Genomic DNA, 23,311 nt, shown 5'->3' on the forward strand with positions numbered 1-23,311 from the left:
CTGTAAAGATAACCTGACCATTACAGTATTCTACACCCCCCCTAACAAATGGAACCAAGCTAAAGAAGATCTTTACGAATTCCTCCTCGCAAACTCCACCACTGGCACTCACACCCTTCTCGCCGGCGATATAAATCTACACCTGGAGCAGGCAGAGAATTCCAACGTTTCTGATCTCTTCTCCTTCCTAACATCCCTAGGATTCTCCAAACCACCCCCAACCAAAACACATACTAAAGGACATCACTTAGACCTGATCTCATTCCTTCCCAATACCCCCGCTTCCCCCAGCATAAGCTTTAAAGACGAAACCTGGACCACCACCCCTTGGTCAGATCACCTCCGATGCAACTTTAACTTACACTGGCTCAAAAAACAAAACCAAAGGCCACCAAGATCCACCCATAAAGAAAAAATAATATGGACTAGAGGTCAACTAAATCCTGAAGAATTCTGGTCCCATTACAACCCAACACCCATCACAGACCCAAACCCCAACTTCATCCCAAGTTGGAATAACTTCAGCATTCAGGTTCTAAACGACATGGCTCCACTGAAACCCTGCAAGAAAAAAACACCGCTCATCTGCCAACTGATTTGACGCCAACCTTCTAGCTCTGAAACGAGAAGTGCGCAAACTAGAAAGAATTTGGTACAAATCCGCACAGACGCTGACAGATACTCCTGGCGCATAAGAGCTATTGAATACAAAAGAATGATCAAAGAGAAACGCTCCAAATATTATGCCCAATTAATCAATACCCCATCCCTGAACAGCAATAAACTCTTCAGACTAGTCAACTCCTTATTTGACATCAACTCATATAAAAGCTCCACCACAGATCTTCCACCCTCCCCAACAAACCTAGCCAACTACTTCGCCAAAAAAATTCATAACTTAAAAGCCACTCTTACAACAACAAACACCAGCCCATCAACCATCCTACCTACCCCAAGCAACGAAGGTTCAACCGCCGACATGACTTGGAATCACTTTGAAAACCCAGACTGGAACCTATTTCTCGAGCTATACTCTAAATATTCCAAATCTAACTGTTTACTAGACAATTGCCCACCCTCCATCATGAAAATAGCTCCCCCTTCTTTCAAAGTGGAGCTCTTCAACTGGGTCACCCTCTGCCTGTCCACCGGTTACTTCCCGCTGGAACTCGGCCACATCCTCATATCCCCAACTATCAAAAACCCCAAAGAACCACTCTCCACAGCCACCAACTACAGACCTATTTCCAACATTCCCTTCTTCTTCAAAATCATGGAAGGCCTTGTCAACCGGGACCTCATGTCATACCTTGAGAAGTTCGAAATCCTCCATGACTCCCAGTCTGGATTCCACACTAACTACAGCATGGAAGCCGTCCTAGCGTCACTAACCGACTACCTCCTCCAACTATTCTCCCAGGGAAACAGCGCTCTGCTACTCCAGTTCGACCTCAGTAGTGCCTTTGACCTGGTAGACCATGACATTCTGCTTAGTTGCCTCGATTCTATAGGCATTTCGGGACAGGTACTAACTTGGCTCACAGGCTTCCTAAAAAACCGCACCTACCAAGTCCACAACGAGGGAACCTACTCCCATACCTGGTCTAACCCCTGTGGAGTTCCACAAGGCTCCCCCCATCATCTTCCCTATTCAATATCTACATGGCTTCACTGGGATACATGTTATCTGCACGAAAGCTGAAATCCTACATTTATGCAGATGACATTACAATTGTCATCCCCTTCTCCTCACTGTCACAAGCAACAGAACAGCACATCGCTTCAGTACTCACCATGGTCGAACACTGGACCACCAGGTTCAAATTAAAACTAAATCCAGAAAAGACTAATCTCTTCCTTGCAAGTCCCAATCACAAATTAACAACCACCACCCTACAACTCAATGGTCTCACTTACCCTATCAATCCCACCATCAAAATCCTTGGAGTCATCCTAGACCGCTGCCTGACCTTCGAAGACCACACCAATGCTCAGGCCAAAAAATGCTTTTACACCCTCTGGAAACTCCGTACCATCAAACATTACTTTGACTTCCCCTCCTTCAGACTGCTGGTCCAATCCCTAATCTTAAGCACCCTAGATTACTGTAACATCATATATTTGGGCTCCTACAAGAAAGCCATCAAACGTCTGCGACTCATTCAAAACACTGCCGTTCGCCTAATCTATGGCCTCAAAAAGTCAGACCATATCAGCCCTTACTACAGAAAACTACACCGGCTGCTAATTGAAGCGAGAGTCATCTTCAAATTCACCTGCCTCTGCTTCAAAACCTTATCTGTCTTGTCCCCGATATATCTCTCTCACCACTTTGCGTACCCAGGCACCACTCGCACACGCAATGCCTATCTGTTTACCTACCCATCCCCAAAGGGATGCACCTACAAAAGATTCCTCAATAGAACTCTCTCGTTCCAAGCTGGGGCAGATGGACAGACTGCCTGACCACCCTCATCTCATCTGCCCCATCTTACCCTTACTTCAGGAAATCCCTCAAATCTTACCTCTATGATAAATTTCTCGAACCCCTCCCCCCCGAATAACCAAACTCTACCAGAATAACCATAATGTAACTATCTTTGCATAGTAATCCATTTCAACCGCATTATACAGTCTCTTGCATCTTATCCTGTTCTATAAGTCACTCGCACTGTATTTTCACTGTATAAATATCTCTGCTGAATATGTACAGGCTCTTGCATGGTAAATCTGTATTGTATATTTGCTATATAATCACCCATGCCAAATATGTACAGTCCTCTGCATTGTAAACTGCGCTCAACTGCATAGCACATTCCCTTGCACTGTATCTTTGCTGTGTATGTACAGTCTCTTACATTGTAAACCGTTCTGAACTGTTTGTGGTACTGCGGTATACAAAAATAAAGTTATTATTATTATTACATTACATTAGTTATTTCTATTTAAAAATTATGTCAAATAGAGAATGACACGTGGAAGGGTGGGGGCCATGTGCCTTTTTTTTTTTAAAGAGGAAATCTGGTAACCCTACCTGCTTCTCTATCAATTCCTCATTCCTTTCCCAGTGCCTCCCTCAGCACTTCTCCTCTCTAAGGTAGACCAAATGCAGGAAGCATATCTGACCTATACTGCTGCTCTCCTCTGCTCCCTGCTATTAAGCCCATTGATCAGATATTCCTTAGCCAGCCAATAGGTTGCAGGAGGAGGTGTGACCAGTAGCTTAGGAGACACCCATCCTGCTTTCCCCTGTGACCTATTGGCTGGCTATTGGACCTGCCCCCTTTGCAGCTTATTGGCTGGCTAAGGAAAATCTGATCAATGGGCTGTAGGAGGAAGTGGAAGCAGTAGCTGTAGAGACATAACCTTATTTCCTGCTTTCCCTTGCAGCTCTAAATCCCAGAAGACTTCAACTCTGGGCAGTGCTGGAAAGAATATTGAGGGTGCTCTGATACCCACATGTCCAAAGTCACAACTAATATTTCACTAAATAAAATCCTCAGCAAGATGTGATTTCTATTATCAGTAATTATGAACACTGACTACAAAAACACCATTAATGTGCAAAGCTATTCCCTAGCTTTCATCTGAAGTACAGTATTTTAATGCACTGTCAGCAGGTGGACAATGGAAATTAGGAGACCTGGATTCAAATCCTGCTTTTGCCATTGCCTAAGCTATCTGGAGAAGAGCTCATTGAAAACATATTTTATCTGTTTAAAAGCCAAAACAAAATTAAATTAAAACTTACCTTAGCTGCTCTAGAAATAGAATTTGGAGAGTTCAGACAAATAAGCTGGCCAAGAATACGTTTCACTTCTTCTGTTCCTGCTGTGACCTGCCTCTCTGTAACACACATTTCATTATATACCGTTATTTAAATGCAATATAAGGCTGTGCTTTCATACACTGAGATTTATTTGATGTTAAACCTGTAGTTACACACAAAATGCAGCTTTTAATGACCGCTTCCAGGACAAACATTGTTTTTACAGTATAAGCGCATTTATATATACAAAGCTTAAAATAAAAGTGTGTTATTTACTATAGGAAATAATCTCAATTTATAGAATTCTACATGCTACAAGTCAAGTTATGTGGCATTAGCTGTTTGGAAGTTAATTACCGTATTTTCACGCAGATAACGCGCACCCGTGTATAACGCGCACACGGGTATAGCGCGCAGAAACCACAATATTATGTATAAAAACTTTTGTATACCGCGCTCACGGGTATAACGCGCATGCTGCCCGACTCTCCTTTCGCCCGCCCCGACTCTCCTCTGGCCACCCCGACTCTCCTTTCGCCCTCCCTGACTCTCCGTGCGCTGTCCCGACTCTCCGTTTACCCGCCCTGCCCTGCCCCCCCCCCGGCAGGACCACTCGCACCCCCACCCCGAAGGACCGCCGACTCCCCGACAATATCGGGCCAGAAGGGAGCCCAAACCCTCCTGGCCACGGCGACCCCCTACCCCCACCCCGCACTACATTACGGGCAGGAGGGATCCCAGGCCCTCCTGCCCTCGACGCAAACCCCCCTCCCTCCCTCCAACGACCGCCCCCCCCAAGAACCTCCGACCGCCCCCCCCGCCGACCCGCGACCCCCCTGGACGACCCCCACGACACCCCCACCCCCCTTCCCCGTACCTTTGCTAGTTGGCCGGACAGACGGGAGCCAAACCCGCCTGTCCGGCAGTCAGCCAACGACGGAATGAGGCCGGATTGGCCCATCCGTCCCAAAGCTCCGCCTACTGGTGGGGCCTAAGGCGCGTGGGCCAATCAGAATAGGCCCTGGAGCCTTAGGTCCCACCTAAGTTTCCATAAAGTAAAAAAACATTTTTTTAACCTGAGAGTTAGTGTGATCTTCGAAAGTCAATCTTCGGTCCAAAATGACACCCAGGATTTTGATGGTAGAATTAATTGGGTGGTTTGATCCATTTAATCTCAAAGTGGTATTCATGATCTTGTTATTAGGACTTGCCAAAAAGAACTTAGTTTTATCCTAATTCAGTTTTAAATTAAATTGTGTAGCCCATTGTTCTACCTTAGTAAGGACAGATGAGATGAATTGTTCTATCTCTTGAGTCAGTGAGGTTATGGGAATAATAATTGTAATGTCATCGCGTATATATATATGATTTCAGTTTTAAACTGGATAACATTTTTCCAATTTGTGCCATATAGATATTGAAAAGTGAAGGGGAGAGTAGGGAGCCTTGTGGAACTCCGCAGGGATTACACCAAGCCTGAGAGAAAGTTCCATCGCTGTAAACCTGGTAAATATAGTTTTTTAAGAAACCTGTAAACCAATTTAGTACCTGTCCGGAAATGCCAATGGAATCAAGGCATCTGAGCAAAATGTCATGATCAACAAGGTCAAAGGCACTGCTCAGGTTCAACTGCAGTACCAGTGTGCTTTTTCCCAGGGAATACAGATGGAAAAGATGATCAGTCATGGAAGCTAAAAGACATATTGTCAAAAGTGGAGTGTGTGAAGTGAATGTATGGGGTGTAAAAAAAATTTTTTTTTTTTTAAATGGTGTGCTTCATATGAGCATAAAGTATGAATTGCATATGGAGAGATGATATGTGAGGAGCAAGAGTATTGAAAGTGTTTCGGTATGAGTGCATGACGCTATGGAAAACAAGAGTAAGGTGCACAACGTGTCAGCTTTGGATTACATGTGAAAAAGGTATGTGGAGGTTGAAAAGGTAGAGGTTAGGTGATTGTTAAAGAAGAACGAAGTAGGTTCGTAGTGTGAAAGACAAAGTATGATGTCTATGGATGGATTTTCTGGAGCTCCATACATAATATACCATACCATACAATAGGCAAAAGAAATAAAAATACCATAAATAAACAAATATCCATATAAAACGCAGGAATATGAAAAGATAAGAATGAATAAAACTGGCAATATTAAGCAATATAAAAAATAATAAAACAATATTTTATACTAAAAACAAATATATCTTATGCCGATTGCAAATGAAAGTATGCACTCAAAGAAACACAAAATAAAAACATATACAGCACAATAGAGATAATATTTGAAGGTGAAAAACGGGTATCTTCAGATGGAAACTTACATACTAAATCTGTCAGACTGAGATGTAAACCTTTAAAGTAGTTGAAACTGTTGTGGTCCTGGGGAGAGATGAGGATTGGAGTATATATGACATAATGGGAACTGGTTGATATAGTGTACCTAGATTTTTAGAAAGTTTTTGATAAAGTTCCTCACAAGAGTTTCCTGAGAAAATTAAAGTGTCATGGGATAGGTGGCAAAGTTCAATTCTGGATTAAGAATTGGTTATCGGATAGAAAACAGAGGGTAGGGTTAAATGGTCATTTTTCTCAATGGAGAAGAATAAACAGTGGAGTGCCACAGGGGTCTGTACTGGGACCGGTGCTATTTAACTTATTTATAAATGATCTGGAAATTGGAACAACGAGTGAGGTGATTAAATATGCAGATGACACTAAACTGTTCAAAGTTGTTAAGACACATGCAGATTGTGAAAATTGTAGGCAGACCTTAGGAAATTGGAAGACAAGGCATCCAAATGGCAGATGAAATTTAATGTGGACAAATGCAAAGTGATGCACATTGGGAAGAATAACCTAAATCACAGTTACCGAATGCTAGAGTCCACCTTGGGGATTAGCGCCCACGAAAAGGATATGGGTATAATCGTAGACAATACGATGAAACCTTCCACCCAATGTGCGGTGACGGCCAAGAAAGCAAACTAGGATGATAGGAATTATTTAAAAAAGGATGGTTAACAAGACTTAAGAATGTTATAATGCCCCTGTGTTGTTCCATAGTGTGACCTCATCTGGAGTATTGCGTTCAATTTTGGTCTCCTTATCTCAAGTAAGATATAGTGGCGATAGATAAAGTTCAAAGAAGAGCGACCAAGAAGGTAATGGGGATGGAACTCCTCTCGTATGAGGAAAGACTAAAATGGTTAAAGAGAGAAATGATTGAAGTCTACAAAATCCTGAGTGGAGTAGAACGGGTACAAGTGGATTGATTTTTCACTCCGTCAAAAATTACAAAGACTAGGGGATACTCGATGAAGTTACAGGGAATACTTTTAAAACTAATAGGAGGAAATTTTTTTTCACCCAGAGAATAGTTAAGCTCTGGAATGCGTTGCCAGAGGATGTGGTAAGAGTGGATAGTGTAGCTGGTTTTAAAAAAGTTTGGATAAGTTCCTGGAGGAAAAGTCCATAGCCTGTTATTGAGAAAGACATGGGGAAACCACTGCTTGCCCTTTATCGGTAGCATAGAATATTGCTACTCCTTGGGTTTTGGCCAAGTACTAGTTACCTGTATTGGCCACCATGAGAACGGCCTACTGGGCTTGAGGGACCATTGGTCTGACCCAGTAAGGCTATTCTTAAGCCAATAATTAAAATTCAATAATATATCCACAGCAACCAGCTCCACTGACCTAAACCCTTCCCAGCCTAATGGATTGGTAGCTACTTAATGAGGAAATTAAGTTACAGCCATCCAGTGAAAACAGAAGGGGTTGGCCTGCCAGTTAGGAAAACTTCTGTGAGACTTTAGACATATGTTGTGGGACTGTCTGGACATCCAACAGTTCTGGGAACAAATCAGACCAAAATATAAGAACTTCTGTTTTCACTGGATGGCTGTTACTTCATTTCCTCTTTAAGTAGCCACCGATCCATTAGCCCGGGAAGGGTTTAGGGCAGTGGACCTGGTTGCTGTGGAAACAGCAGTGGTGGTGTCACCAAGCCTCCATTCTCCATTATTGGGAGCACTACAAAGACAGGCAAGGCTGCCACGAGGGATAAAGTAATGGTGGGCTAATTCAAGCAACAACAGCACTATCATCAACGCTACTGAGAATTCACTCAACAAGTCAAACTATCATCATTTAGATCCACTTTTTTATGAGTAATATTTCTGATTCTTCTCCTGTATTTACCAAAGAGGATATACACAGCATACTGGAACCCATCAGGCTATATACTTGAAGTAAAAACAGGAAACTGACATGGTTAATGGTCAGTCTAGAAGAAGTATACAGGCAGATTGATAGGCTTAAGAGCGATAAATCCCTGGGACCAGATGGCATCCATCCGAGGGTCATCAAGGAACTGAAAGAGACCATTACTGAATTGCTTCAACTAACAGCCAATCTGTTGATCAAAATGGGAAAGATTCCAGAGGACTGGAAGGTGGCGAATGTTATTCCGATCTTCAAAAAAAGGTTCGAGGGGAGACTCAGGAAACTACAGACCGGCGAGTCTGACCTCGGTATCGGGAAAGATGGTAGAGGCGCTGATAAAGGACAGCATCATTGATCACCTTGACGGGCACGGTCCGATGAGGACCAGCCAACACAGTTACAGCAAAGGCAGTTCTTGTTTGACAAACTTGCTGCACTTCTTCGAGGGAGTAAACAGGCGGATAGACAAGAGCGACTCAATCGACATTGTATATCTGAACTTTCAGAAGGCGTTCGACAAGGTCATAGAAACATAGAAAATGACGGCAGAAAAGGGCCACGGCCCATCTAGTCTGCCCACACCAATGACCCATCCCCTAACTTCCTCCATGAAGAGATCCCACATGCCAATCCCATCTTTTCTTAAAATCTAGCACGCTGCTGGCTTCAATTACCTGTAGTGGAAGATTATTCCAGCGATCAACTACCCTTTTGGTGAACGACTACTTCGGAAAATTGCGAGCCATTGAAAGAAGGGTAAAATACTCACGTGGATTAAAAACTGGCTGGAGCTTAGGAAACAGAGAGTGGGGGGTAAATGGACAATACTCGGACTGGAAGAGCGTCACCAGTGGGGTACTGCAGGGCTCGGTGCTTGGATCCGTGCTTTTCAACATTTTTATAAACGATCTGAACATAGGTACAACGAGTGAGGTGATTAAATTTGCGGACGATACAAAGTTATTCATAGTAGTGAAGACGCAGGGGGATTGCGAAGATCTGCAACATGATATAATCAGGCTCGAGGAATGGGTATCAACATGGCACATGAGGTTCGACGTGTATAAGTGCAAAGTGATGCATGTTGGTAACAAAAATCTCATGCACAAATACATGATGTCCGTGGCAGTACTTGGAGAGACCTCCCAGGAAAGGGACTTGGGAGTTCTGATTGACAAGTTGAAGAAGCCGTCCATGCAATGTGCGGCGGCGGGCATAAAGGGCAAACAGAATGCTAGGAATTATAAAGAAGGGGATCACGAACAGATGAGAAGGTTATCATGCCGCTTTACCAGGCCATGGTGCGCCCTCACCTGGAGTACTGCGTCCAGCACTGATCGCCATACATAAAGAAGGACACGGTACGACTCGAAAGGGGCCAGAGAAGAGCAACTAAAATGGTTAAGTGGCTGGAGGAGTTGCCATACAGTGAAAGATTAGAGAAACTGGGCCTCTTCTCCATCGAGCAGAGGAGATTGAGAGGGGACATAATCAAAACATTCAAGGTACTGAAAGAAATAGACTTAGTAGATAAGGACAGGTTTTCACCCTCTCCAAGGTAGGGAGAACGAGAGGGAACTCTAAAATTGAAAGGGGATAGATTCCGTACGAACATAAGGAAGTTTTTCTTCACCCAGAGAGTGGTAGAAAACTGGAACGCTCTTTTGGAGTCTGTCATACGGGAAAACACCCTCCAGGAATTCAAGACAAAGTTAGACAAGTTCCTGCTGAACCAGAACGTACATAGGTAGGGCTAGTCTCAGTTAGGGTGCTGGTCTTTGACCTGAGGGCCGCCGCATGAGCGGATTGCTGGGCACGATGGACCACTGGTCTGACCCAGCAGCGGCAATTCTTATGTTCTTAACTGCTTCCATTATGAATCAAATTTACTGTATGTGCTCTGTTCTTATCTTCATCAGAGCCCTTATGGCCAGCATCACTCTCAAAGTATAAGAACATATGTGTGAAAAAGTGTTCTAAATGGCATCACAGAAAAAAAAAAGAAAGTTCTGAACCTACCCCCTCCCCAGTACTTTTGTCTGAAGAGAGCAGGAGGGAGGCACAGTTCCTCCAGCTCCGAGGTCCGCCAATCCAAAATGGCAGGCCTTCCCCTCCTCAGTGCATCATGTGATGCATGGGGAGGGGGCTAAGGCCCTGATTGGCACAAATGCCTACGGCTCACCCCTTTCTTTATCTTAGGTATAATAGCAGAGGTCCCAAGATGGACACTGGGAATGTCCGAGGTAGAAATCAGGCGAATCATAACAAGTCCACACAAAGAGGGTAGTATGGACTCCTGAGCATCCTAACAGAACCCAGATTACCGAGGTAAGAACCTAATCTGTTATTCTGTTGCCGATACACAGGAGTCCATGCTTGAGCTGACGCACCAAAGCACTACCCTAGGAATGGACAGATGAGCCTGCCCACTATACCGAGGACCCAAAGGTGGCATCCTCTCGAGCTGCCACATCCAGTGTGCAGAACTTTGTAAAAGTGTGAAGAGTAGCCCAAGTAGCATCTCTGCAGATTTCATCAGGCAAAACGGTCTGGGATTCCACCCAGGAGGTCACAGCACCTCATGTGGATGCACTGCCAGGGAAAGAGGCGGCTGTTTCCTGGCAGAAATATAAGACGACAAAATTGCCATATGGATCCATCTGGCAATGGCTGCCTTGGAGGCTGGCCTGCCCCGTCTCGCATGTCTGGTCAGTACAAAAAGGTGGTCAGTACAAAAAGTGATCAGAAATCTTGGAGTTGTTGGTCCTCTCCAGTTAGATGAGAAAGGCCCTGCGCAAATCCAGCTTGTGCAGAAGTTTATTTTGTTTGGTTGAACTCGTAGGCTGAAAGGCGGGCAGACGAAGATCCTGATTAACACGGAAGATGGAGATCACCTTCGGAAGAAAGGAAGGAACCATGCGCAGAGAAACACCCCCAACTCCGTGAAATAGAGAAATGGTTCCTTGCAGGAGAGAGCCTGTAATTCAGAGATCCTTTTTGCTGAGACTATGGCAACAAAACACACTGTCTTGATCATAAGGTGCAGCAGGGCAGCCTCCGAATGAGGCTCATAAGAAGCCCGGGAAAGGCCCTTCAACACCACATTGAGGTCCCAAGATAGGAACGATCTACGCAACGGGGGTCTCAGCCTGAGAGCCCTCCTCAAAAACCGAGTGACATCTGGGTGAGAAGCCAGAGACCAAAGGTCGTTCTGAGCCCAAAAGCATGAGATACCAGCTATCTGCACTTTGAGGGACGAAATCATAAGGCCCTTTTCAAGGCAAGGATCACCAGAACGGGAGCCCTCTCTGGCTCTATCTGGTCCTTGGCACACTGTAACTGGAAGGTCTTCCAGGTCTTAGCATAAGCCGCAATCATCACCGACTTCTTGGCCCCAAGGAGAGTCATAACCACCTCTGAATAACCCTTCTGAATCAAGGCTGTGCGCTCAAGAGGCATGCTGTAAGACCAAAGCGTTCCGGCTTCTCCATTGCAACTGGGACTTGACTGAGAAGCCCCGGATAAACAGGCAGCTTCAGGGGTTTGCCTCTCTGTAGATACTCCAAGTCCAGGTACCAAGGTTTTCAAGGCCAATCCGGACGTTCTCTACTCCTGCCACAGGGGTCACTGAGAGGGTCCCTCAACAGTCAAAGGAAATCTTCTGGCTGCCGGCTGAATGGGCCACGGCCACCCACCTCCAGGACAGCGACAGGGGAAGACATTACACAGCTGGCTCCCCGATACCCCTGGGGTTCTTACTCAGAGTCACATAACCTGTGCTCAAGCCTCTAACCAAATCAGCAGGCGAGCTGCTCCCAGGGTGACGGATCATGAGCTCCTGAAGAGACCCAAAGCAGGCTGGTTCCACAGGAACTCAGAGATTGTCATGGGAGCAGCAGTCCTACCATGCAGGACTGCATCCTTTTCCCAGCAGAGTATGCACGAGCAGGGGATCTCCGAGCACTGAAGCCACGAAGAACTTTAAAAATCCAGCAGAAAAACAAGAAAATAAGAAAGAAAAAAACCCCAAAACACCAGAGCAGAGCAGAGCAGAGCAAAACACACCTTCTGAATTTGTTTGCAGAAGGAATAACCGAGGAGGGTGCTATGCTCCACTGCAGAAGGGAAGGAGTTCTCATGATCTTAAAGGGATATCCTTCTGCAGTTCATAGCAAATGGGAATCAAAAGTTCAAGTATGGAATCCTGTGTATCCACAACAAAATTTCATTTAGCAAACAGGCAACCAAAATAAAAAAACAAACAAACAATCAAACCAAAAAAAAAAAAAAGCCCATCTAGTGCAGGAAAAATGTGTTCATTCCCTAGTACCAGTTAAAAAAACAATACCAAAAATTTGCAATAGAATAGATCTTAAGGTGGCCAAACAGGTTGAAAAGGAGATGGCAAAAGCTAGAAGGATGATAGGGTGCATAGGAAGAGGTATAACCAGTAGGAAAAATGAGGTACTGATGCCCCTATATAAGACTCTGGTGAGACCTCATTTAGAATATTGTATATAATTCTGGAGACCGCACCTTTAAAAAGATATAAAAAAGATGGAGTCGGTCCAAAGGAAGGCTACTAAAATGGTGTTTAGTGTTTGTCATAAGGTGTATGGGGACAGACTTAAAGATCTCGAATCGAGTCTCTTTCATTTGAAAGGAAGCTCTGGAATGAGCGGGCATAAGATAAAGTTAAGAGGTGATAGGCTCAGGAGTAATCTAAGGAAACACTTTTTTACAGAAACAGTGGTAGATGTGTAGAACAGTCTCCTGGAGGAAGTAGTGGAGACAGAGTCTGTGTCTGAATTCAAGAAGGTGTGGGATAGGCATGTAGGGGTCTCAGAAAAAAGAAGAGATAATGGTTACTGCAGATGGGCAGACTAGATGGGCCATTTGGCCTTTATCTGCCATCAAGTTTCTATAAGCTGCTTAAGTAATAAGACTGGCTGTCCAAAATAAATTACATTACAATAATGCAACAGCAAAAACATTGTGTGCTGAGCATAATATAAAAATAGGCTGGATAAGCAGCTTAAAATCTCCTCACTAATTCATATCGCTAAACAAATGTGACCAAAATAAAAGCTAACAACCTTTCTTTTCTTTCTTTTAATCTTTATTCATTTTCAAACTTTCATCAAGTGTACAGACATCAAAACAACAATATTAAAATACAAACACTTGTAACTCTTTCTAATGTATCTTATAATATGTATAATTATAATTATCCCTCTTCCCACCCACCCTTCCCATTATTCTTTCCTAAGATGAACAATAAAATGTGAACCCTCCCCTCCTCCCTACATTAGATGGTGTATCTTTCAACAGAAAAATGGCATTTAATCATTACAATAATCCGTTAATAGCTTCCAAATTTTAATAAAATTCTTATAATTACCATGTTGTATAGCTAATGATCTTTCCATTTTATATATGTGACATAATGAATTCCACCAAAACTTATAACTTAGTCTACTATGATCTTTCCAATTCCTGGTAATATGTTGAATGGCGACTCCTGTCATTATCAATAAAAGTTTATTGTTATTTGCTGATATTTGGCTCTTTTTTCTCATAGACATTCCAAATATTATTGTATCATAAGATAATGCCAAATTTATGTTGCAACTGTGTAAAATCAGTTCAGCATTTGAAATAATATCATTTAAAGTCCGTATTCCTGCAATCATCCAATGCTTCCAGATGATCTTAAATCCGCCAATTTGAATCTTGGGGTTTAGCCATATGGTTTGATTTGTTGATTTACTAATAGGAATAGTTGTTAAGTTATTAACAAATCGTAAAGTTTTCCATGTGTCCATAAAGATTCTATTTTCTTTATATAATCTGGGCAACTTGATACTAAGAACATAACAAAGATGTAAAGGAAACATGAGTCGCCATTCCAAATATAACCTATCAGGAGTGTTTTCAATGAGCTCTGGGAGGACCCAATACATACCTTGACGTAAAATATAGGCTTGATGGTACCTATAAAAATTTGGAAAATTTACCCCACCCTTCTTAATTGATTTTTGTAAAGATACTAGAGCAATTCTGGGAGTTTTACCCTGCCAAATAAATTTGGTAAGAATAGAATTTAATTTTTTATAAAAAAAACTCCTGAAAAAACACTGGTATCATACCCATTTGATAACAAACCACAGGCAATATCATCATTTTAACAATGTGAACTCTCCCCCACCAAGACAAATGTAAAGGATTCCAATGTTCACACATTTCTGTTACCTTTTCTAATAAAAGTTTTTCATTCTCTTTCACTGTGTTATCTAATGTGTTTTTAATCCAAATACCTAAATATTTTAATCCATCCTCCTTCCATACAAAAGAGTATGCGTCAAACATACTTTTTGTACAATGCACATTAAGTGGAAGAATTTCAGACTTGTTCCAATTTATTTTATATCCTGAGAACTTTCCAAAATTTTCTATCAATTCTAACAGGTAAGGAATGGTTATGGAAGGATTTCTCAAATAAAGTAAAATATCATCTGCATATGCAGAGAGTTTATATTCCCAATCTTTACAGGGAATACCCTGTATCCCCTTTGCCTGTTGAATAGCTAATAGTAAGAGTTCTAAAACTATATCAAAAAGCAAAGGAGATAATGGACAACCCTAACTCCCCTATGCAAATTAAAATGTTCTGATAAATTATTATTAATACTAGTGTTTAAGCCCGTTAGAATATATGTCTGTCTGTCTTTCTTTCTTTCTGTGTCTCTCCCTGCCCCTGTCTCTCTCTTCCTTTCTTTCTGTCTTTCTCCCTCCCACTGTCTGTCCTTCTTTCTTTCTGGTTCTCTCTCTGGCACCCTGTCTGTCTTTCTTTCTTTCTTTCTGTCTCTCTCTCTGCCCACTGTCTTTCTGTGTGTCTGTCTTTCATTCTAATGCGCTGCTTGCCTGCCTGTCTTTCTGTCTCTCCATGGCCCCCTTCTGTCTCCCCTCACCCAAAGAAAACCAAGATTTCTCCCAGGCCCCCTTTCCCTCTCCGTCCCCTCCACTTCCCTGTGCAGCAGCAGCAGCATTTCCCTCCCACCCTTCCCTGTGCAGCAGCAGCATATCCCGCCCTTCCCTGTGCAGCAGCAGCATTTCCACCCCCCATACACACACTTCCCAGTGCAGCAGCAGCATTTCCCACCCTTCCTTGTGCAACAGCAGCATTTCCCGGCCTTCCCTGTGCAGAAGCAGCATTCCCACCTCCCACCCCCACACACACACTTCCCTATGCTGCAGTAGCATTTCTCAGTCTTCCCTGTACAGAAGCAGCATTCCCCCACCCACACTTCCCTGTGCAGCAGTAATATTTCCCAGCCTTCCCTGTGCAGCAGCAGTATTTCCCAGCCTTTCCTGTGCAGCAGCAGCATTTCCCGGCTTTCCCTGTGCAGCAGCAGCATTTCCCGCGCTCCCTTCCCAGCCGCCGCGTTTAAATTCAGATAAAAGCGCTGCACCACGCTACCGCTGGCTTCAACGTCTTCTATCCACTGCGGCCAACCCTAGCGGAAACAGGAAGTAATCAGAGAGGGCGGGCCGCAGTGGACAGAAGACGGCGAGGCCAGTAGTAGCGCGGTGCAGCGCTTTTCTCTGAATTTTAAATGCGGGTGAGCCGGGAGAAGGAGGAGGCTTTAAAGTACAGTAGCTGGTTTTGGCGGTGAGTGAGGGCGGGAGGGGGGAGTCGCTGGCTGTGCTGTCTCTCTCTGTGTTCGAATTCGGCAGGAGGGACACAGCACTTGTCGGTTGCCACCGAGGTCGGCAATCGGGAGGGGGGGGCGAGGTCGCAGCTCAGGAGACTGGGAAGGTGTTGGCGGGTGGCGGCGGCAGCTGGGGCCTCCTCCTGCAGGCGCTCGTGTCTCAGGGGTCCGGCAGGAAGAGAGCTTGCCTGTGCTTCCTCCCAGCAGCAGTTGGTGAGTGAGGGCAGGAGGAGGGGAGTGGCCAGAATGTTCCCTGCCACTGGGTTCTAAAATGGAACACGGCCACGGATCACACACCACAGCGGCAGGGAACACGCTGTTTTAACAGCGAAGCGCCGGTAACCTTTTATTATATAGAATATAATCTTGCCGTAGGGGAGCTATACAAAGTTTGAATCATTTGAATAAATCCAAAACCTACACCAAACCATTCTAATGCTGATACATGAATGTCTATTCCACTCTATCAAAAGCTTTTTCCGCATCTAAAGGAACAGTAAAAGCCGGTTTATTCATGTTTTTTGTTAAATTTAGTGTGTGAAAAGCCAATCTTGTATTATTAGATGAATGTCTGTTCGCAATGAATCCAGTTTGGCGTACACCAATGATAAAAGGGAGAGCCTTATTCAACCTCAATGCCAATGTTTTAGCTAATAATTTTCCATCCACATCAATTAAAGATATAGGCCTGTAATTTGAGACCAGAATGGGATCTTTATTTGGCTTTGGCAAAACAATATTCAAAGATTCTGCCATAGTACCTGTAATACAACCATTATTTAGTTGAAATTGATATAAATTTAGTAAATGAGGTAATAAAGAACTTTGAAATGATTTATAAAACTCTACTGTAAAACCATCCCCACCTGGAGCGGATCCAACTCTAAGAGATTTCAATGCTATTTCTAATTCTTTTAATGATATAGGCTCTTCTAAACTTTTTATTACATGATCAGGAAGTTTATATATCTTTCTTTTTAACTGTTAAAGGAAAGTTTTATAAATTATAAAGAGTTTTACCTCATGCAAAATTGTCATTTCTTTAATAAGACACTAACTATTTTTTCTGCGGCCCTCCAAGTACCTACAAATCCAAAATGTGGCCCCGCAAAGGGTTGAGTTTGAGACCACTGTCTAAGTGAAATGCACTTCAGGTTATAAATAGATAATAGTACTTCATATATTGCTCCACCAATAATGAACGAATTAATATCTTGAAACTAAGACCATTAAATCTCCATCTTGTCTTAATATCAATTAAAACTCCCAGAAGATTATTACTGCTATGCCTCTCGACATATAACCGCACCAGTCATATTGCAGACAACTCCGCTACCTTCAGAATCTCCACTAGCCAATTCTTCTTAGGGGTTACAGATCTTTAGCAAGTAGCATAAGCACTATTTGTTGAGCTACTTTTCCACAGACACCATAGATTCTGGTATACCCCAAATCCTAAGTCTAATGGACTATTGCAATATCCTCTACCTTCCTTGTCCCACCTACTTAATAAAACAACTACAGACCGTCCAGAACACTGCCCTCAGATTGATCTATTCCCTTGGAAAATTTGACCACATCACCAACACCTTCCTAGATTCACACTGGCTTCCAATACAAGCCCGCATCCAATTCAAACTATATTGCATATTATTCAAATCATTAAACGGAACGGCACCCTCCCACCTAAACAACCGCCTAAATAAGAACCTCTCTTCCAGACAGAGGAGATCCCAGTCCCCTTTCTCTTACCCCCCTTTTAAAGGAACTAAGCACAAAAAGATGTACGACAACTTATTAGCAACACATGCAGCTAAGCTGGACCCCTCCATCACCAACCTACTGACAGCTTCAATTGATCTCAAAGCTTTCCGAAAAGAAATCAAAACCATACTATTCAAGAAATTCATCCTAATTTCCTAACCCCCATTCTTTTCCTCTCTCTCCCCCTCCTAGCATCCTCCCTTCAAAATGGTTTTAGACCTAACGCCTTTAATTGTATTCCTCTTCCTGAAAATGTCCAGCTATCGTTTTGATGTATTAGGCCCAATGTCTTTAATTGTATTCCTCTTCCTGGAAATGTCCAGTTATCTTTTTGATGTAATCCGCTTAGAACTGCAAGGTACAGACGGAATAGAAGTCATTAATGTAATGTAATGTAATATATTCATTTTGGCAAATCAGTACCTGTTGCACCTCAGAGATTTCACCATTTGACCCTCAATAACCAGACGGGATAGCTACCGATCATAATAACTAAATTTGAATGAGTCCCATTTCAGGATAGTGAGAAATCTAGTTTTTGTAGTATAGCTCCCTTGGTCTTAAAGTCTCTAAAACAAACCACAATATCTCTAGGCTTATTTCCCCGAGGGGCAGCCAAAACTTGATGGGTCTACTCAATATGGATATCCACTGCGGGTCGGGGTTACATAAGCACTATTTGTTGAGCTACTTTTCCACAGACACCATAGATTCTGGTATACCCCAAATCCTAAGATTAGCCCGCTGGCTTCTATTCTCCAGATCTTTTGCGTTTGTATCGACCATAGCCAAAGCATCTTAATGTTCTTCTAAGTGGGCCTCCACTTGCCCATACAAGTGCCCAGTTCTAATGCCAAGGTAGTAAATTCATCCCGAAGTCGCACCCTTTCATTGCAAAATCAGAACATCCCCCGGACTTCAGCCAAGGGATCCAGCGAGATAAGACTGAAATTTTCTCCTGCGAACAATGGAGTAGCTGCACTTCCTCCCATTCAGCGCCAGTTAGATTAGGTGGGCCAAAGGCAAAATCTTTCATTGTTTTGCGTGCTAAATGAACCTTAGAAACGTATGCTCACTGGGCTAAGTTCCCCCAGGCAGATCGGCAGTTTATGGGGTTGAATTCACCAGCCATATTACAATCGAGGCATCTTCTTAGCTGGGATTAGCTATCAACAAAAGTCTTTATATCTGCACTGAATTCTGTTTTCGTTGCTCCTTTAAATTTTTCCCTCTGCAAATCCTTCATCAAATTCATGACTGCATAATAACTCCCTCTAAACATCAACATATATCGCCAATCCCTGCTGGTCCCAGGCATACGAAAAAGGTGAATGCTAGTGTTTCTCTTCCAGAAATTTATAACCACTGCATAATAAGACCATACATATTGATTTTAGAACTCAGAAAGCATTCCATATCCCCAAGTCGAACTTAGAAGGTTCTTTCACCGTTACAAGTCAAATAACATTGAAAAATCCAACTCATATAATTATACTAAAAATAACTGTTGAATTAAAGTAAAAGAAAAGTCAAAAATGGATCAAATCAAACCTCACAGCTTCACTCATTCATAGGTTGTTCCTTTTTTTTTTCATAGGTTGTTCCTTTTGACTTAAAAACTTATTTAGCTTCTCAGGATTGTCAAAGCTAAATGTTTTATTATCCACTGTTATTTTCATGACGGCTAGATACAGTAGTCCGTACTTAGCTCCAATTTCTCTTAACGAAGGTCTTAAATCTAAAAACTGTTTCCTCCTCTCTGCCGTGGATTTAGCAAAATCCGGTACAATATGGATCCTGGCATCTTGGCACTGCAGGTTTTGATTCTCCTTTGCTAGCCGAATGATCTATAGGGCGTGCTGATATCTTAAAAGTTTAAAAATTAGCGGGAGAGGACCAACAAATTTATCAGGTCTTCTGATAGGCACCCTGTGCGCATGTTCAATCTCAATTGGATGTTTTGATTTAAAAGGCAGGACTTTCATTATGAAATTTTCTAAAAAGGAAATTGGGTTCCCTTTCTCCACCCCTTCTGGTACACCTAATATTCTCAAATTAGACCTTCTCATCCTGTTCAAGCAGTCCTCCAGCTCCTTGGTAAGGAAGACTATTTTCTCTCTGTCCTCTTTAAACTGCTTCCTTTCAATTTCAAACCTCTCCACGTTCTTTTCCAGTTGGTTTACTTTTATTTCCAATATCTCCATTCTCCTATTTAGTGTAGATACTTTCTCTTGTAAATCATTTAATTTTCTTGAGTTTGACAAAACAATTTCTTTAATTGCTTTGATTTCTTTGAAAATTTCCTCTTCCCATTTGCTATCTTTTGGTAACGGACTTTTCGATGGTGTTACTGGCTCTGGTTTCGATCTCTTCACACTTCCAGCATTTGTCATCGCAGAGTCAGTTTTGCTTTGCTTCCCCGTGGCCATTGTAGCTTATTAGTTTGATAAAAATGACAATTTTATATTATCTGATACTATTTTAAGATAAAAATGTCTGTATTCATCGGGAGCTCCCTCTTCACCCGACCATTCGCGTGCACCTCCAAGCCACGCCTCCAACAACCTTTCTTTTCAAAAATTTTAGTTCTCAAACACACCTATTCTAAGCCCTTAATAGTTACATCTCAGTATCAGTTGTCTGTTCAGTGGACAGGCTGATAGGTCACACAGAAAAGCAAAATTTCATCATAAGACATTGTTTTTTATACTATCTATAGCAGTGGTCTCAAACTCGCGGCCTGGGGGGGGGGGGTCACATGCGGCCCACCAGGTATTATTTTGAGGCCCTCGGTATGTTTATCATAATCACAAAAGTAAAATAAAACAGTTTCTTGATGCCTCTTTAACTATATATTACAATATTATTATTAAGACAGCCAAAAGGAAAGATTTATAAACTATAAAGAGTTTTACCTCATGCAAAACTGTCATTTCTTTAATAAGACATTATTTTTTCTGAGGCCCTCCAAGTATCTACAATTCCAAAATGTGACTCTGTAAAGGGTTTGAGTTTGAGACTACTGGTCTAGAGCAATGTCTGAAAAAAAACAAAAAAAATACCCTGCCCCTGAACAATAAACCAAATAGCAGCAGCAATATTAGCCCAGTGTTGACATTTTTTTCCTCTGATAAATTAAGAAGAAAATGAAGTGGTACACGTCTATGGTACACTCTGTTATATGTTCAAAAACATCATAGGAAAGCTCTTAAGTCCTACATGTAATGCTGATCACTAGAGAATGCAAAAAAAAAAAAAAGAACAGGAAAACAAGCATTTACCTGGTTGTGAATGAGGTTGGATTTGCACATAAGGATGCACCAAGAGTTCAGGAATAGATATTCTCTGTTTGTAATTCCTCACCAAACATTTCTATGACCAAAAGAAAACAATAGTTGGCACGTGATAACCAACTCACAATACTGGACTAAGCAACAACAACAAAAAAAAGTGTGGTATATTAGAGTTCAAAGTTTTTTATTAAGTTTCCAAAAAAAAACCAAAACACAATACAAAGGAAAACAAACAGAAAAATAATTACAAAGTACATGGTCCAAGCACATAGAACATAAACGTTGACGTCGTGCTTCTAGTATGCAGCTATGCAATAGTATATATCACAGTCTGTTCTCTTTACATCAGTCACCTTTCTATATCCAACAGTTTAATGACTGATGTCTCCCCACCTCTATAATAACTATTGGTGTTCAATTTTTTCACATTTTTTAACGGGTTTCAGACATGCCATTATTGTACGCCCACATTTTTTGGCGATACAAAATCTTCCTTAGTGGCTATGGCTGTTGGCTTCTTCATTCACCCATGTTTTTAATACGTTTTTTTTATATATATACGTTTTTTTTGTCCTAAATTCTTAAAGTGCATGATATCCTCATAAATATTTGTGAATAAAAGTATTCTTGCTATAAAATTCAACTTATCTTAAGCATTCTTTAGTTCCTTTATAGGATCAAATATCGGGTAGGGGCTTGTCACATCGACATGTTTCGCCGTGAAGGCTTTATCAAGATATATACCCCTAGAAGAACAAAAGAAAACATAATAAATCCCATTGTTTTTCACACAAAACATCATCTTTTCTTAACTTTAAGGGGACCAGCTAGTATAATACTTTCAAAACTATGCGCTCACCCTTTTTTTTGTTTGTTTTAACCGACCATCCCGATGTCAAAGTTTTTCTGCTCTACCAAAGATGGTAGAGCAGAAAAACTTTGACATCGGGATGGTCGGTTAAAACAAACAAAAAAAAGGGTGAGCGCATAGTTTTGAAAGTATTATACTAGCTGGTCCCCTTAAAGTTAAGAAAAGATGATGTTTTGTGTGAAAAACAATGGGATTTATTATGTTTTCTTTTGTTCTTCTAGGGGTATATATCTTGATAAAGCCTTCACGGCGAAACATGTCGATGTGACAAGCCCCTACCCGATATTTGATCCTATAAAGGAACTAAAGAATGCTTAAGATAAGTTGAATTTTATAGCAAGAATACTTTTATTCACAAATATTTATGAGGATATCATGCACTTTAAGAATTTAGGACAAAAAAACGTATATATATTAAAAAAACGTATTAAAAACATGGGTGAATGAAGAAGCCAACAGCCATAGCCACTAAGGAAGATTTTGTATCGCCAAAAAATGTGGGCGTACAATAATGGCATGTCTGAAACCCGTTAAAAAATGTGAAAAAATTGAACACCAATAGTTATTATAGAGGTGGGGAGACATCAGTCATTAAACTGTTGGCTATGCAATAGTATGACATACAAGCAGGTCATCATTTCGCAAGGAATATATATACTTGATAAAAAGAGCTAATTCAAATTTATACATTCGAACAGTAATGTTGTATGGGAGACCAAACAGATTTATATTTGCCAAGGGCATTCCTTTTTTCAGCTAGCACCTGTTCATATTTACCATGAAGGCATACAGTGTTCCACCAAGCATGGTATTCAACCTTATCTAGATTTTTCCAGCAAAATAAAACATTTTGGATCGCTAGAGACAACATAATAGTCAGAAGGTGTCCTTTGTGTTTATCTATAGGCAAGGTCAGTCCGTGAGACATTAAAATCAGAATTCTGATGGTTATTGGTTCAGAGATATCTAAAATAGTACAAATAGTATCCCATACTTTATTCCAGTAAATAACAAGGTGTTTACAGTTGAACAACAAATGTTCCAAGGAGCCATCAACACTGTCACAAGACCAACATTTAGATGAAGAGGAGGGATCTATTCTGTAAGATAAGGTGGGAGTCCAGACAGCACGATGCATCAGAAAGAAAATGGACTGTAGCACCGAAGCAGATCTGATGGATTTATGTATGGTTAGCCAGACGGTGCTCCAATCAATGGCGTCAGAAGGTAAGTTCAACACATGCTGCCATTTTATTTCAGAGGACAGAGGTTCTTTAGCAGGGGTCGATTGGATCAACTTATACCAGAATGAGGCTTTGCTGGTGAGTACTGTAGGTTTTTCCAAATAAGAACTTAGGCTCGGTTTCTCAGCCAGAGACTGCAGATCCGGAATAGCAGCACGTAAGCAATGATTGAGCTGAAACCAAGCGTAGAGCTGAGTTTTGGGAAGACCCCAAGTAGCAGACAGCTCTTGAAAAGACATCCACCCCTTGGCACTCGTCAAATCCCCAACTGTCTCAATGCCCTTCTGTCGCCACAGGAGCCAAAGGAAAGATTCAGACTGGATCAGAAACCTGTGATTGTTCCAAATCGGAAGGCGAGCAGATTGTTCCCACCTGTGAGACATGGTGGATTCAAGGCCCTGAAGTGCAGATTTATACGACAGAAGAATGCAATCAT

The 23,311-nt window shown here is 42.0% G+C and overlaps 1 protein-coding gene across 3 annotated transcripts in view; it reads right to left on the reverse strand.

Annotated features, from left to right (window-relative positions):
* The window catches only part of TTK (TTK protein kinase), a 184,222-nt gene that overhangs the window by 19,155 nt on the left and 141,756 nt on the right, over positions 1-23,311 (reverse strand). For all 3 annotated transcript variants that reach the window (XM_033938823.1, XM_033938822.1, XM_033938824.1), the window contains 2 exons: positions 20,749-20,839; positions 3,752-3,846 (listed from right to left, as the gene is read on the reverse strand). In XM_033938823.1, the coding sequence (XP_033794714.1) occupies positions 3,752-3,846; positions 20,749-20,839 (186 nt within the window). The remainder of the gene's footprint in view (positions 1-3,751; positions 3,847-20,748; positions 20,840-23,311) is intronic.

The sequence above is a fragment of the Geotrypetes seraphini genome, chromosome 3, assembly GCF_902459505.1.
Source record: "Geotrypetes seraphini chromosome 3, aGeoSer1.1, whole genome shotgun sequence".
In the NCBI taxonomy this organism is placed as follows: domain Eukaryota; kingdom Metazoa; phylum Chordata; class Amphibia; order Gymnophiona; family Dermophiidae; genus Geotrypetes; species Geotrypetes seraphini.